Genomic DNA, 18,312 nt, shown 5'->3' with positions numbered 1-18,312 from the left:
GTAAATCAACTATACTCCAACATAAAATAAAAATTAAATTTTTAAAAATAATAATAAATAAAATTTAAAAAGATAAGCCCTCTGTCCAGAATTATGCAAGCCAGTGTTCTTTCTATAAGTTCAGGAAATGGATTTGATTGGATATAAATAGAACTCTAATAGTTAAATGGGTTTTATTCTAAATGATACGGTAAAAGTGAATTACTCTTTAAAATGAGTAAATCACGTAGTTTCGCATTACATATATAGCTTTGCAGGCAACAATGGTTTCAATTTTAAAAGATACAAAGTACAACTTTGAGCTCCCCTACAATTAGTGACATGACTAAGTCATGGGCTTTTTATAAGCTTCAGTTTCCCTTTGGGTATGCTAATTTAAATATATGAATGGGAGAAGACACTCACTGAATCCTCTCAATGATGAACCACTAAGATCCAGTCCCACTTTCTTCCTTCCTTTAAAAAAGCCCAGTTTTATTTTAGAGACTTTTAATTCCATCTTCTATATAAAAGTCTACTCCAAACAATAAGACTGACCTGATGCCATATGAATGTTAGCAAAGAATCTGCTTGTAAATTTTGTATCAAAAAGTGTTGTTGGGGCTTCCCTGGTGGCGCAGTGGTTGAGAATCTGCCTGCCAATGCAGGGGACACGGGTTCGAGCCCTGGTCTGGGAAGATTCCACATGCCGCGGAGCAACTGGGCCCGTGAGCCACAACTACTGAGCCTGCGCGTCTGGAGCCTGTGCTCTGCAACAAGAGAGGCCGCGATAGTGAGAGGACTGCGCACCGCGATGAAGAGTGACCCCCGCTTGCCGCAACTAGAGAAAGCCCTCGCACAGAAACGAAGACCCAACACAGCCAAAAATAAATAAATAAATAAATAAATAAATAAATAAATAAATTTATTTTAAAAAAAAAAAGTGCTGTTTGTTCTCTATATGTGTAATTTTATATCTCCACGTCATTCAATTTTAATGTCCAAATACAGATTTTTTCTTGAATTAATAAGGCCTTTAATTCAACTAATACGTTAACTTTTTCTCCAATTTAACACGTTTAGATTCTTAGATCAACCTCTCTGAACAAGAGATAAAACAAAGAAATTGCTTTACTGGGCAAAGAAGTTTTTATACTACTTTAATGTATAGGAACCTCTTTTAAATCTTAAAGTTTTCTATTAAAGAACAAGATTTTGAATTGTATTCATCACTAAAGCTACTTACATGTAAAGCAAAAAGAAAAAAAGAAAAATAAAAGCTGGACTACACCAAATGACAGTTTACCTACTTTTAGGTTAATTTTCAACCCTACTTGTGGTGGTGATTTTAATACCTCGTTACTGGGGAGTTTTACTCAGGTTTACTTTACAGAGTAGGTAACTTTATATATAATGCCTATACTTACCAAAACATAAATCTCCACAAACATACACCCCGCAAATCAAATGATTAGATTTAACTTTAATCTTTAAAGTGTAATTTTTTTAACAACTGTTTAACTTTCAGATCATTAGAACATAAGCCCTTTACATGCTATTTCACTACAATCTCTGTATAAATGGTTCATTTTTCACAGAAAAAAACTAATTACATGGTTCAGCAAGCTGCCTGTGGTAACACATCGATTTTATTTACATTCAAAAGCTAGACTTTAGCTTATTCTCTCAATTTCAAGCACATTTAGATTAATAATTCTCTCTAACCCATTAGATCTTTTCCTATTCTTCATATGAAAGAATTCTGAAGTGATTATGATCTTAACCATAATTTTATAATATAAATTTATTGCTTACCAAAGTCTTAATAAGTATTTTACTTTCTCTTTTAAGGATAAAATGTATAATTTTCTATTAAATCTAATATTTCAGTAATTATACAGTAGAATCATTTGGATAATCATACAATGAAAGTTATTACTATTTTATAGTTTTTTAGCAAACTAATTCTTTCAACACTGAACAGTGAAAACAAGGAATACTTACTTTATAACTACTTAGAACTAGCTACCATTTACCACTGGGTCCATGTTTTCCCTCAAAGTGTTTGTTTCTCTTGAAACACAAATGTATTTTTCTATTGAATTATTATTCTCCACAAAGTAACAGCAAATATGAAAATTAAAATAAAATTTACTTTTCAGGTACATGGTGTTAACAATCTCAAGAATTATTAATGCCATGTGATGAAATCTTCATATAAATGTTGATACATAAAATACTACAAATATAGAATGTTGTAGAATGATACAATTCACCTGTTTTCAAAATCATCAGATTTGTATACTTGAAGAATAAATAAATGCAAACAGTATAAAAAAGTCTTTTTCAAGCTAGTCAGAGATTAATTTTCATGAATCATAAATGGACCATCAATGATGAAAAAAACATAAAAACAGAGTAGAAAGTCAGGAATCAGATTTTCTCTTTAGAAGAAATTTTCAAGCTGGATGACATTTTACCTAAAGATAATTTCATTCCTGTTAATTTTATATGTAAAGGGGCCATTATTTTCACAGAAATCAATTGTTTTTCATTCCAATTGAGAATAAACCCATTCACAATGTTGACTAAAATTCATTTCATTTAGTCAAAGATAACCAGAAATCACCAAAAATCAACTGAAAATTCACAGACTATAACATACACATACATGGTAATACATTCGTGCATACTTTATTGTCTATGATTTTAGAAAATTCAATGTCAATACTTCTCTTTTTAGTATGCTAAGCAATAAGTGGCTATTAATTTTCAGAGCTTGGCTTTACCATCATAGTTTGCCTTTGCTATATCCTGAATGTTTTTCTTCATTTCTCCTCTCCTCTGCCCGCCCCACTTCTTTCTTATGACTTAAGAATAGTGTTCATCTGAACTGCTTTTGTAAAAGCATATGATTCAAGAAGTTTTCTGGGGGCTTCCCTGGTGGCGCAGTGGTTAAGAATCCGCCTGCCAATGCAGGAGACATGGGTTTGAGTCCTGGTCCGGGAAGATCCCACATGCCGCGGAACAACTAAGCCTGTGCGCCACAACTACTGAGCCTGCGCTCTACAGCCCGCAAGCCACAACTACTGAGCCCGTGTGCCACAACTACTGAAGCCTGCACGCCTAGAGCCTGTGCTCCCAACAAGAGAAGCCACCGCAATGAGAAGCCCGCGCACCGCAACGAAGAGTAGCCCCCCACTCCCGGCAACCAGAGAAAAAGCCTGCGTGCAGCAACGAAGACCCAACACAGCCAAAAATAAAATAAATAAAATAAAATTAATTAATTTAAAAAAAAGTTTTCTGTTATTTTTAAACAGGCTCAAAGTTAGGTTTTTCCTCAAGCCAGAGTGAAAAGTTATTGGGGAAATAATAATCAGAGTCTCAAAGTTCTGCCCCAAATTTATTTAACAGTTACAAAAGTAAAAAGGTATGTTTACACTGGAGAAATGTGACAGACACTACCATAACCAAGCAATCGAACTTAGCAGGATCAATACTGGGACAAACTGACATGATGTGCCTACAGTGTGATGCCACAAGAAGTACACATCACCTACTCAATATTCTTACCAAAAATGTTTAACCTGAATCTCACCATGAAGAAACAATTAGACAAATTTAGAATATGGAACATTTGACAGGACTTCTCCCTTCAAATAACATCCGTATCATTGAAGGATCATCCCCCGCAGAAAACGACAACTTAGGGAATGTTCTAAATTAGGGGAGACTAAAGAGAGGAGACATCTAAATGCAACATGTGATTTCTGATTGGATCCCAGATTGGGGGGAGGAGGCTATAAAAGGCATTACTGGGAGAAGACTGAGGATGTAGATTGGATGTAGACTGAAAAGTTGATAATTTAATTATATCAATGTTAAATTTCTTGAGTATGATTATATTATGGTTATGTTAAAAAAAAAAAAAAAGTCCCATATTCTTAAAGGAGTTACAAGCAAAAGTATTCAGGGGTAAAGATTCATGAACTCTGTAAATTAACCTCAGATGGTTTAGCCAGAATAAAAGGTATATATACGTATGTGTGTAAATATTTTTCAAAATAAAAAGTTGAGGGGAGGGACCTCCCTGGTGGCGCAGTGGTTAAGACTCCGCCTGCCAATGCAGGGGACACGGGTTCAAGCCCTGGTCCGGGAAGATCCCACATGCCGCGGAACAACTAAGCCCATGTGCCACAACTACTGAGCCTGTGCTCTAGAGCCCGTGAGCCACAACTACTGAGCCCATGTGCCACAACTACTGAAGCCCACGCGCCTAGAGCCCGTGCTCCGCAACAAGAGAAGCCACCACAGTGAGAAGCCCGCGCACCACAATGAAGAGTAGCCCCCGCTCGCCGCAACTAGAGAAAGCCTGTGTGCAGCAACGAAGACCCAACACAGCCAAAAATAAATAAATAAATAAATAAATAAATAAATAAATAAATAAATAAATAAAAAAGTTGAGGGGAGGGAGTTGGATCCTTCCTTGGAGATATCTAAACAAAGGTTACATCAATCCCATCATTTGAGATTACAGACTATAATCTATATATGCAGATTATAATAATAGCAAACTGGCTCTCCACTCTCTTCTTTCAGCCCTTCTCCATCCCTACAAAATGTCCACTTCTTCCAGAGGCTTGCAATCAGTTCAGTGGTATAAAAAATAGTATGAGAGTGTGCTAAATTATCTTACACTGGTAAATGTCAGAAAACCAGATCCATTTTTCCTAGCTCTCTAATATCTAATGCTGTTTTTGCAATGGCCCACAGCTCCTGGCATAGGTGACAGTACACTGAAAAATGGAAGAAAGGCAATACTTATGACTAATACAACAACAAGGTGTTAACAACTGCCAATCTGCCTCTACAATGATAATAAAGCCAATTCCTAAGATTTCTAATACTCATAGTGGGACAATCATAGAGGTGGACAGATGTATTCCCATTACAATTTACATGTCTATTTGTAATCGTCAAAAGGAAAGGTGGGAAAGAATTTAGTCAAGCAAAAAGAGCAAAGTTATAATAAAATAAAATTGGCAAAGACTATCAATATGAAGTTCAGTATATAGTCACTGGTATTTTTTAACTAAATCTACATCCTAAACAGAACGTTTAAGTTCACAGATCAATTTAGAATAAAATAATTTATTAAAATATTATGGTCTTCCTGTCCATATTCATCTTACGTATAATCTAATCGTATCTCTTTCCTGATCAGAAACCTGTAACAATTCCTCAAAATCTATCAGATTAAGTCCTTGCTTCAGTGTACTCCACACTATGGCCCACCTCCCCAGTCTTTCAGTTTCCCCCAACTATCTCACTCACACACTATGTTCTGGGAAAACCTGCCCTTCCCACAATTCATTCACTGCCCTCAGGCCCTTTTATAGAAGCTACTTCCTCTGACTAGGACAAGTTCCATCCCAACCTAGGTAACATATGTATCCTATAAGACTCACCTCAAGCCTCACCAACTCTGAGCTTCACCACTATCTCCCTATTCTTCTCCCTTGAGGTTGAATCTGACACTTCTGCAAGATCCTTAACTTAATCAGTTGCTGCTTACTCCACTGTATCATAATTATGGAGTCATTTAGCTACCTCCCCAGTAAGACTGTGAGCTCCTTAAGCATGAGGACTCATTTTACATATCCAGGGCTGCATCACAGCTCTTATTCATGCTCTTTGAATAAACTTGCCTTGCCTTGCAACCATCAGTTGTCTTGGCCCTTCTGACCCCATACCGGTGCTTTTCAGTTCCTTACCCCTCACCGCCAGGAACTTCTAGCTTTCTGCAGCCGGTCTGCGGCAAGTGGCGCCCGAACAGGGACATGAGTGCGTGAGGCATTTCGGAAGATTTCAGGTAAGTAGAACTCTCGAGTGAGATAGTGTGGCCACAAGAAATAATTTCGTTTTTAGGACGGTAACTCGAGAAAGAGTCAGAAGTAAAATAATATGGGACAAAAGGGCTCTCAGGCCTGATATCAATTGGTGTACTACTTTTATTGGTGATCGGTTTATTACCTTGTGTTGTTAGATTTGTAATGGGGTGCTTCGCTGTCTTGCGTCAGGATGTTCATGGCTTAAAACTACATTATCAAGCTTTAAAAAATAATGAAAAAGGGGGAAATGTGGTGGCCCCCAAGCTGTAAGCTTATTCAGCTTTCTGCTTTGCGGAGAACTGCTTGTCTCTTTCTTGGTATGCACTCCTGACGCTGCGGTATTGAGCGTAAAAAAGGAAAATGGCTTGCGGCCAGTTTCGTTCCAGGTGCCTGCTCTGGATCTAAGAGCCCCTGGTTGTTCCCCAGAAGAAGGACGTGCTGCCCTGAGGGGGAAGTCTGTATCTCCAAAGAACGGCCCATAAGGCATGCTGACGCATAGATAGTGGTGCATAGATAGTGGTGCATAGATAGTGGTGCATAGATAGTGGCGCATAGATAGTGGCGACATAATTATGTGGAAATACAAGTTTTACTGATTTGTTGCCTAGTGTTCGTTCCGTGCTGAACCTATATATACATTCATGCTCTTTGAATAAACTTGCCTTGCCTTGCAACCATCAGTTGTCTTGGCCCTTCTGACCCCATACCGGTGCTTTTCAGTTCCTTACCCCTCACCGCCAGGAACTTCTAGCTTTCTGCAGCCGGTCTGCGGCACTCTTGCCTAATAGAGGCTGAGTAAACAGACCAGAAACCAAGAAGGCTTCTCACTAGGGCTCACAGTGTTCTTGCTATAAGTTTATAGAACACTTATTTATGCATTAGTCCTGGAATTGAATGTTCGTTCATGTGGAAAGTAGTCAATCTACTATACTTCTCTTATATACTTACAGTGTTCTCTGCATTATACATATTTGTGTGCTTGTCTTATACCCTTTCTAGACTATAACTTATCAAAGGTAGAGATTCCATCAAACCCCTATAATTGGACCTGCTGATACAGGTACTTATGGATGGACACAAGGAAGGAAATATGCATATATTCAGTGTTCAGGCAGTGCCCTTCAATACCACTATGCAGAGAGGGCAGTTAAGTTACAAATCTACTTTACAGGGATCCAACAGAGTCAAATCTTAAAGTTCTGACCTCTTTATAACATAATTTAAGGTTTGTTATGAAACTCCGTTTACAGCCTAAATCTAGACAAACTTCCTATGAGCAGGGGTATCTTCCCTCCTCTCTAATATTTTATTATTCCCAGTTATTCCACCAAACATTAACAAACTCAAAAATGATTACTTCAACCTAAAAGTATACTTTGAAAACTAATATTTGACAAACATTACCAAATACTGAATGTTATACAGCATGGACCAATTGCCAAAATGTTTTAATTTTGATGTCTGAGTTAATTGCTGGCATTGTAGTAGCAGCAGCAAGAGTTACAATTATAGATTAACGTTCTCTGTGCTGTTCTAAGTACTTTAACTTTTTTTTTATCCTTATAACCCAATTTAGAGTGAGGAAACTGAAGCACGGGTAAGTTAAATAACCTGACCAAGGATACAGAGCTAGCAAGTCAACGAGCAGGGATTCAAACCCAAGCCTCTGAACCACTATGCCATACAATATAAATAGCAATTCCCCAAACAAGAGCCCAAAAGTGTTTATCCAAGTGACAGGAACAGGTTATTAACGTGTCTTGGTCTTCTCACAGGCTATTTCACAGGTATTCAAAGCATTTAAACAAAAAGTCTAGTATAAAACTGCGTGTATCCCATAGGCTTATTCTCTTTCTGTAGGGATTACTTTATACATTTAAATCCAAGATGGTGCTTTGTGAGGTTTCTTAATAGTATGCTATTTGGGCTACACTGTAAAAACAAAGGGAAATGCCTAATAACATAACTAAAAAGCATTTTAAAGAACAGTAAAATGTCCCTAAAAAAGAGAATGCTACAAATAATAGTACCATCATCTTAATATTAAAGGATTCTGATAAAATTTATTTTAGCCAAAATGAAATGACTCATATATACTAGAGAATGAAACAGAGTGCAAAATATCCTCAATGTGTAAGACTACCAATTAAAATATTCCCCTGGTATCCTTTTTTCATGATTGCTCTGTCATAGTCTCCCTCACTTGAAACAAAGTTGTCTTTATGCCACTCATTTTTCTAATTAAGTTTCAAATATTTTCTAATATTAGGCTGAAACACAAAACTATCCTTTACAACCACTTTTACCTACAGAAAAGCTCATTTGCTTCAATCTAATAACTTTCACAAATTCAACATATAAAAAGGGTAGATGTACTTAACAAAGTTATGATTGTCCATCACTGTAATACTTCCCTGGTGGCATGCAAAAAAATAAACAGTTTACACCCTTTTCAGACTCAACAGGAAAGAAAATTAAAAAGTAATCATTATGAGGCAAAAACATTCACAAGATACTGTTAAGTGAAAAGGCCTGAGTTACAAAACAGTACGATACCACTTTCATTTATACACAGAAACACCAAATATTAAAACTCTGCTTTGGACTTCAGGATTTTTGTTTCTTTGTTCTCTTCCTTTGGTGGTTCTACTTTCCTAATTTTCTAATTAAAATGCAGTATTTCTGTAATTTATAAAAACAATTTAAAAGAAGTTAATCTTTGCTTAATTCTTTACCAGGAAAACAATACACTAATGAATAAAGCAGCTATAAAATATTTAAACAGCCTACATCTTTTTGTATACTCAGTAACAAAGTCCATGAGAAATAATACAATAACTTAATAAGTTATTTCTAAAAACACTGATCCTGTGCTTTGTTGGTATGGATAAATAACTTTATACATCAACTAAATAAGCGTAAATAACCGTTGGGTTTGGTTTCATCATCACTGTAAAATGATGATTTGTGTTGCTAACAAATAAAGACCAGACCAAAAAGTTAAAACATAAGGGATCAATAGGGAGTAGAAAAATGGAAGGAGATTAAGAGCCAGAAATAATCACGCAAAAGGAAGGAAAATGAAACTATTAATAAAACAAACAAAAATGCTATATTCCTCTACCACGTGTGCAAAAATTTTTTTAAAGAACAAAAAGATATGTTTTGATACTTAAATGGACAAAGATAAATGTTATAAGTATCTTTCAGGAGGTATTTTATTTTAAAATTCTGATAACCAGAAACCAGATGTTTAAAACTAATTTTACCTGAGTTCACTGCTAACTACATGAAATAAGCTTTGAGATGCATGTAATTCTGAGATATTGTTGACTAACCAGCTAAGTAAGCAATCTTACCCAGAATAGATTCTTATATTTATAAACCAAATACGCTAAAAACTATAGGAGAAAAGTTTGAGTTGAACAAATGGGCCATAAAGTAAACAGCTCAGTTAGTCCACTGTGGTTTACTGCCCTCTGGCTGTTGTGGCAGGAGACATCACAGATCAAAAATGGCTGTAAAGAAAAGCTAGGAAGGTGTCAGGCAGGAAATCCTTTAGGCAAATTTCAACACTTTAGAATAGATCCTCAAATACATTAAAGTTAGTTTCACCCTTCCTTTAAAAACAATATGAAGTATATGAAGCAACAAAACATTTCAAACACTATCTGAAATTTTTCAACCACAAATTAATAAAATATAGAGTAACTTAGACATAATAAAAGCTGGCTCTAGGAGACTAAGTCAAAAAGAGTTAATGCCCTACCCTAACTAAAGATCAGAATTAGTCCTGATTTAGAAAAATTCTTTAGCATACGAGATGGAAAGATTTAGGTGAAGAGGTGAAAAGTTTTACTAGAAATTCAAAGAATATTGATAAAATTTCCTCTGGTTATAAATCTGTGGTAAATACAAAAAGTAGCTCAGAATAATGAAACTCTTACATTAGTTCAAAATTTCCAGATATCAGATGTAATCTGAAGTTAAAAATTAGGCAGCATTGGAGCAAATATTTCCTGGAATCACCTAATTACATAAAAAGCAGAAACAAGACACAGGAAAACTTGCTATGCCAAAATCGGAGTAGGTTCTTTACATAAATCTTTCTACAAAATATTATCCAATGTCATCTCATAATTTTGTCCAACAAGGCTTGCACTAAATTTCTATTATCACTTTACAGTTTTCCACTAGAGTTCAGCTGGCAATAAACCATAACAGCAACAGTCCAAAAAAAAACAACTCTGTTCATTTCACTGACTTGCTAATTACTCACATTTCACTATCATTTTAAAACAGTGGATCTTAGCCTCAATCCCAACCCAAACACCCAGGGGACACTATACTTTCCTTTAATAAGAGTGGCTCACAAGGTTCTGATTCCCAGCATGACTGAGAAAGGACAAGAAAATTTGAAAAAAACCGGGGTGGAAAGAAGAGGGGTGAGAGTAAGGATGTTCCTTTGACACACAGCCCATTAAACACTTGGATTTTTCTTCTCAGGAAGTCTTAATAACCTTTTCAGAATTCACCACTGTTCAAAAAATATACAATGCAAATTAATTTTTAAGAAAAAACAAAAATCTTACCCTGTAGTTCATGATGTATTACACCCACTAAGTTGGGTTCGTCTCCCCACCAGAATATCCATAACTCTTTGCAATCTGGTTTGACGTCACGACGCCATACACACAGCAAGTTGGCTTGCAGACAGCGGATGAAACTTAACAGGATTGGATCATCTTGGGCTGGGGCTGAAATTATGGGTCCGCAGTCCCCATGCCCTCCAAAATTGTACCTACGCCATTTGATTCCCGTGAGTTCAGCCTAGAAAAAGGAGAGAAAATTACAACAGTTTTGACTGTTCTTTTTACTTAACACTAAAAACAGGCTGCCATACAGATAAATTAATTTGCTAAAATAAATATTTACAGTATACCTCATATAGTAAGATTTCTTCCACTGAAAAATTTATGTCAACCCTTGATTTTTTTAAGGGGAAAACAACTCATTTCCTCCTATCAAGATTTCTACATAGCTCTTTATATTAAATACCAAAATACAGCAAACAGATAATCATTATTTCCTGTTGAACCATTTTTTACCTAACATTTACTTTAAAGTCCCTATAAATAAAATTTTCTATATTATTATGCCTTATTTAATTCATAAATTATATTTAGAAATCAAGTAAGAGTTTAAAAAATAAGTTTGTAGAATTGAAATAATTCTTTCTTTCGAAGAATTTCCTCAATTTCGTCCCATCCAGAAGCTACAGTTCAAATCTTTTTTAATCAGGGAAACAGTATGCAGTACCACAGTGCTTCATTATGAAAGCCAAAATAGCCTGCTAATAAAACTGATGGAAAGTTATCAGCAATTTATTCATGTTATTTAACATGCAGCACACAGAAAAGCTTTGCTTCTGTAACAATTCCCTAACACAGCTTCGTCTTTTGTTTTTTAAACACATTTTAAAACATGGTAACTTTAAACCAGCTGACAGCTAATCCTCTGTCTTTATTCTGTTACGTGGATTTGTATTCTAAAATTTTTAAATCTTAGGTTTAAAAGAACTAAATTTCAAGGATGTTTCAACACAAACAAAAGTTAAATTCCTTACTTAAATAACTGTAAACTACAACTATGTATTCAAAACTGATAGTAAAACTGATTCCATAATATAATGCTGTACCAAACAGTCCATGTGTCCCTTGCATTTAATCCTTACTCACTCATCGTCCCCCCTCCTCACCCTCCCACCACAACCAAGTTAGTAATTTTTGTCAAGAAGTTGTTTTTCAAAAAACAAGTACCACAGGGGAGAAAAATAACTGCATCTTCTACTACCATAACTGAAACAAATTTAAAGTGCTAAAATAATCACTATAATGAACATCTCTAAGAAAAAAATATCAGTTTTCTTCAATCCCCCAAAAAAGCTTCACTTAAATGACTCCAAAAATATTAATATCCAAACTAAAACTGTCTGAAAGTCACTAACTTTTCCTTTCACACTATGAGATATGGAAATCTAATCTTTAATGAATATTCTTCATAAAAACTGGTATTGGCATCATTTAGGCTTTCCCTTTGCACCACTTGGTTTCCTCCAGCTATAAAAGAACTACCTGGCCAATGAAAAAGTTCAAAGAGTAAACTAATCACACAAGAAATAATTATTCTCCATAATCACATCAGAAATAATTATTAGCATCGTACTTTATGTTCTTCCTGTTTTTCTGTACTTATACATTTTGAAGTTAGAATCATACTGCATGGTTTTATAGCCTTTTTCACATACTATAAATATTTCTATATATTACTAATTATTCTTCAAAAACAATTCTTAATGTTTTCATACTATACACTGTTTGGAGAAAACAATTTATTCCATAACAACTGGACAATCTTCCTTTTTCACTATTATTATAATTGGTGAACATCCTTGAACATTATTTTCTTGATTACTTTCCTTAGGAGAGATTGCTTGCTGTAGAATTACCAAAGAATACAAATATTTTAGGACTCATGAAAGAATGCTTCCATACTGCTTTTTAGTAGTCTCACCCATACAAGTAACCTCCTGCCAAACTGCATATCTTTAAAAATACCTGTCGACTTAATAAAATGGTATGCCCTTGTACCAAGTGGTAGTCTTCATTCTACTAAGAGGAAATTATTATCATATATTTGATCAGAAGTATAACCTGGGGCCAGTCTTCTTGGGTTTGATTCCCAGCTGTGTACTTACTAGCTGAAAGTAGCAAGTACCTCGCAAAATATTTAATCTTTGTCTCTCAGTTGCCTCACCGGTAAAATGAGAATAATGGTATTCAGAGTTGATTAAATGAGTTAGTCTATACAGAAAGCGCTTAGGACAGTGCCTGGCACGTGGCAAAAAATATAAATGATACTGGTTCATTACTAGTAGTACTAGTGTAGTAGTACTACTTCCCTTCAGTTGTCTGTTCACATCGTTTGTGTTTTTCTATCATAGAAGTTCGTTTCCTCAAATAAAAGCAGTGTGTGTATGTCTATTTATGTTTTAATCAGAAAGCCTAAGATCAATTTTTTAATAAATATCAAAGAAGGAAACTAAATAAAAAGACTAAGTGGGGGCAGTTGAAATCAGAAAAGTCAAGTAGAAGACTAACTTTTCTTATTTCACCTAAGCTAGTGTTCTGTGCCTAAGGATCCTGAGGAAGTGGGGGGGAGGAAGAGAAGAGGGGGAAAATATACCAATAAATATGAATCACTAATGCTTACATTAACCATATTTAAAAGGTTAGAAAATTAAAATACATCAGAGGTTTAAATATCAGGTGAGTCAGTCCCCAAAAAAATCTACGAACAGCAACTTACAAGAATACTTTCTACCTGTAACACCCAGCATGCATGGTTCAGCAAACAAAATACTTGGCTTTGATTCAGGAGAATGGTTTCCTAATCCTAGCACTTCCACTAACTTCCTATCAGTGCTTCTATGGTCTCAGTGGTAAAAGAAAGCCGCTGCCACCTGCTCTATATCTTTATGGAGTTGTTCTAACAAGTGATGTAATACAAATGCAAGTGACATAACATCAAGGCTACAAACTTAATCTCTTCATAACTAATTCAGCCAGAAGTACTAAAAATGTCCAATCATTTAAAAACAATTTATCCCTTTACCTTAAAACTAAAATTAAATATCACTATACCAGTCTTCACTGGAAAATGTAACAATGAAACACCATTCAAGCCTAACAGATACCTAGGTATAAAATGAATGTTCAAAGACTTAGCTTTAAATTTTGAGTTAATATTTGATTAAGAGGGAAAACGACTGAAACACTTTGTCCAAGAAAAAAAAATCCTATCATGGATGTATATTCAATTACACTATTAAAATATATCTTCATATACCATGACCATGTTTATAGTTAAAAATCAATTCCCCACAAAGTTCTGTCGACCCAATTTCTGACAAATGTGTATTTCCAAGACTCAAAATTCTTGAAGCAAACCCTTTAAAATATTTCTAGGTGCAAATTATCCCCAAAATGCAATTATTTCTCACTGTCAAAGATGAACAATACATATTTAAGTTTAAGATTACATGGTTTTTAAAATACAGAATCAGGAAAAAAACATGCAAGGAAAAAAATCAGTATTGCACATAGATAGAACAATAACCACAACCATCATCATTTATTTGTCACCTGCTTAATACCGGGCAGCATACTAGGGTCTTCACATAGAATTTCTAACATGAGGCACCATACTAGTGTCTTCATATATAATTCCTAATCTTCTCAAACAGACAGTTAAAATAATTCTCAGAAACACAAAGTTTAAATAATTCTCCAATAACCACACAGGTAGCGACTGGCAGATCCCAAACATAACTGGATTTAAAGCGTAACTGAATTTAAAGCATAAACTCTTTCCGCTCTGCCATGCTGTTTCACAGGGCTAACGGTAAAAATTAGCCCTAGAGGATATAAAATAGTACAAAGAAACAGTCATCAACTCAATTTAGCAATGACAAGAGCTCACGGCCAAACTTTCTAATTTAAGAAAGTTCATGAATCTTTCTTTACTCTTCCTGAGTTATTAAGAAAACTAGTATAAGACTGCCCACTACACCATCCCATGAATAGGAGAGACCTGTTTTATTTCACTCAGATAATTATATGCCTTCTTTACATGTTACCACTATAAGACCATACCCACACAAGCTAATTTTTAGAGGATATGTATAACAAACCAAGAAAATAACTATTCTAATAGCAAGAGAGACTGGAGGAAAGTCTTCTCAGCAGTGGCTGGTATCAGCTGTACAGGTAGTCAGCATCCTCTGGGAACTGAACTGAACTGGCAGAGACTCCCCTGGTCTAAACAGAAGTTCAATACAGAATGGTTCTAATTAAAAAGATTACAACAGAATCAGGATAAATGTACTTTCTTATGACATGAATGTATTTAAAGAAAATTTATATTGATTCTTAATATCCTATTCTTTAGGTACTATACATAGGAAATGAGCTGATAAATTTTCCCAATGGAGGTCATTTATTTGCACTAACCCATCGCAATCAGATCCCTCATGACCAACATATACTTGCAACGTGGCTCTCCAAAGTTAAACCTGTATTCAGAGGTCATGGAATAGAATAAAACTAATGTAACTTGGTAAGAATGAACCCAGGGTGTAGTATCATGGAAAGAACACTGGTTGCAGGTCAGGAGATCTAGGTTCAAGTCCTAGTTTTTCAACTATTTACCTAAACAATATCAGGAAATCTCCATCTCTGGGCACCTTGGCTTCCTGGCCTGTAAGGTGATATGGTTGACCTAGATACTATAAATGAGTTCAAGTCTCCTGACCCAGGCTACTTACATCCCACTCACAAAGGCAACCTGTAAATGAGAGTAACCCTTATTAGATGCCTTACAACGATCAGCGGGAACAGGAGAGCGACCAGAAGATATTATGAATTTTCAAGAATAGTCGAAAGAAAGATTTCTCCAACTACAGGACAATTAGCTTAATATCAATCCTTGGCAGGATTCTAGGATGGTATGTCGAAAAGGCAGCTGTGATCACTTGAGACTAACATGAGTACACTAGGAAATTCCAAGTCTGCCTCACCTCACTTCCTCCTGTGATAGAGTTACTACGCTAGCAGACCAAGGAAATACAGCTAACAAACATATTAAGCCACCTCTCAACTGGAGTCATAGGAAGGAAAAAAGTCAGGATCATAGAAAACGTCTGTTAAAACATAACTAATCAGCTCCAGGTAAAGACGGCAGAGTAAACACACACATCTGCTTTTGCTCTCTCTTAAATCCCTCAAAAAAACCCAGTAAAGAAGTTTGTTTCTTTGCTTTGTGTTTTTTCCCTTAAATCATAAAATCACAATGGTAGAGGTAGTAGAGATGAGCACATCCAGGTTTTGAAAGGTAAGAAGCAGATGCTCAAGAGGTCAAGAGACTCATAATACCAAAGAAAACCGTGGAGAAAGCGGAGCTACAACCCAACTTACACAGAATTATAAATACAGGTACAGTCGTCCCTCAGTCTCCATGGAGGATTGGTTCCAGAATGCCCCACAAATACCAAAATCTGTGGATGCTCAAGTCCCTTATATAAATGGTATAGTATTTGCATATAACCTATGCATATCCTTTAAGTAATCTCTGGGTTACTTATAATACCTAAAACAATGTAAATGCTATGTAAATAGTTGCAGGTGCAAAGCAAATTCAAGTTTTGCTTTTTGGAACTTTCTGGAATTTTTTTTCTGAATATTTTTGGTCCGCAGTTGATTGAATCCACAAATGCAGAACCCACAGATATGGGTATCTTGTGGAAGTAGAAAGGCAGAGAAAAGAGCAAATAAGGAAAACTAGTTGAAAGCCTGCCTAGAAGACACTCAGAACCCAGGTACCCTCCCCACTGCCTGTCTTTATAGTAGCAAATCACTGGAAGGGTATTCTCTGGGGCCAGTAAAACACAGGGTATCTGAACTCATGGACACACGCACAAATGAAGGCAGGAAACCAGAGTGAAAACAGTACATCAGGTGACCATGTACAGAATGAAGGCCAAAAATCACCCTCTCCAACCCTCTCCCTCCAAGCACCTAGAAGGCTGGCAGCCAGTCTTTCATCCCCCAGAAAGGAGTCTGGAAAAGTCTTCTCTGGGAAAACTGACAGCTCAACAGAAAAGACCTCAAGATAATGACATCAAAGGTTCCCCAACTAAAGAGTCCACCCCAATCAGTGAACTGCACAGGAAACAAATGTCACTCACATACTACTTCGAAGCAGTTTTTTAGTCCATCTTTCCTAAACATGAACAGATGACTGGGAATTACTAAAAAGTTGAGGAAAACCACTGAGGAATTATAGAGACAAAAACACAGAAAAGTGACTTGGAGGAAACAGACTACGTCGGGAGAAGAAAACTTTAAAAAAATCTATCATTAATATTCTCAAAGAGATAAAATAGTGCAACCATTAAAAAAGAACAGGATGCTATTTCAGAAAAGAAGCACAGAGACCTAAAAGATGGCTCTTGGAAATTTTAAAACAATGATGCCAGAAATGATAAAACTCCACAGAAGGGCTGGAAGATAAAGTTTCCCCCAGAAAGTAAAGCAAATAAACAAACATAAAAAATAGGAGGGTGGGGGGAGATAAAACTAGAGGAGCAGCCCAAGAAGTTCAAAACTAAATACAAGAGCTTTCAGAAAGAGAAAACACAGAAAATGAAAAAGAGGAAATGACCAATAAAATAATTCAGAAAAATTTCGGGGGGGGGGGGGTGATGAGAGAAGAATACAAATTTCTAGATTGAAAGGGCTCACTGAGTATCTAGAACAATAGATTAAAAGAGACTCACAGAAAGCATATTACTGTAAACTCTCAACACATTGCAGACAAAGAGAAGGGCCTCAAAGCTGCCATATAGTAAAAAGGGGACACATACAGAGAATCAGGAATCAGAAGGATTTCTGACTTCTCAACAGTAATACTAGGAAGCAAGAAGGCAATGATGCAATAACTCCAAAATTCTAAAGAAAAAGTACTCCAAACTAGATATCTATGCCAATCTAAATTATCTATCAAGTGTAAAAGCAGAATAAATACATTTCAAAATATGCAAGGTGTTTAAAAAAAAAAAAGGCACCCTTTCTCAGGAAGCTACTGTAGGTATACCCCACCAAAAGGAGGGAATAAACCAAGTAAGAAGCCATGCGGTTTAGGAAATAGATCCAACGCGGAAGGGAGCAAAACAAATCCCTAAGATTACAGTCAATAATCAGATGACTCCAGGTTGTGAACTGTGCACCAGTGTAGACGGCAACCAATCCAGATTATGACAGGTCAGATGGCTCCACGAAAGACTTTTGTTAAAGAATTTGAAACTGAAAGAACACCCGATATTTGAAAGACTTAAAAGAAGATTCAAATAATAGGCAAAAAGTTTGGGGATGAATTAGTTTAAAATACATAGTAAACAGTCCAAAAACAAACAAACAAACAAAATCCAGACAATTACCATCTTCGAGTTACACAGAAGGAAAAGTAATCAGAGTTTACTGCATGGCTTTGCCATACATTAACATAATCAAGTGAATGTTAACACTGAATATTAAGCTAACCAAAATTACTATACAACTATTTCGGTAAAATGGAAGGATGGAAAAAGGCATATTTGCTTAGTAAGAGGGAGAGAGAATAAGCTAAATCCTCATCTTCAATAGTGGAAGATCCACATTTTTAAAAGCTACAATAACTATAAACTTAGTATTTAGTAACATTTAAGAATCAAGATAATCAACAAAAGTAGGTGAACATGTGTGTCTCCGGAGAAGGTAAAACAGGGGCCAGGAGTAGGGGAACACTATTCACTAAACCTAGAAATTCCCTGTGCTCCAGTGGTTAG

At 35.8% G+C, this 18,312-nt stretch overlaps 1 protein-coding gene across 2 annotated transcripts in view; it reads right to left on the bottom strand.

Moving 5' to 3' along the window:
- Positions 1-18,312, bottom strand: part of MED13L (mediator complex subunit 13L) — a 291,858-nt gene that overhangs the window by 246,497 nt on the left and 27,049 nt on the right. For both annotated transcript variants that reach the window (XM_059895607.1, XM_059895608.1), the window contains exon 2: positions 10,463-10,700. In XM_059895607.1, coding sequence (XP_059751590.1) covers positions 10,463-10,700 — 238 coding nt within the window. The remainder of the gene's footprint in view (positions 1-10,462; positions 10,701-18,312) is intronic.

Source organism: Balaenoptera ricei, chromosome 14 (assembly GCF_028023285.1).
Source record: "Balaenoptera ricei isolate mBalRic1 chromosome 14, mBalRic1.hap2, whole genome shotgun sequence".
Classification (NCBI taxonomy): domain Eukaryota; kingdom Metazoa; phylum Chordata; class Mammalia; order Artiodactyla; family Balaenopteridae; genus Balaenoptera; species Balaenoptera ricei.
This window is presented reverse-complemented; position numbering and strand designations above follow the sequence as displayed.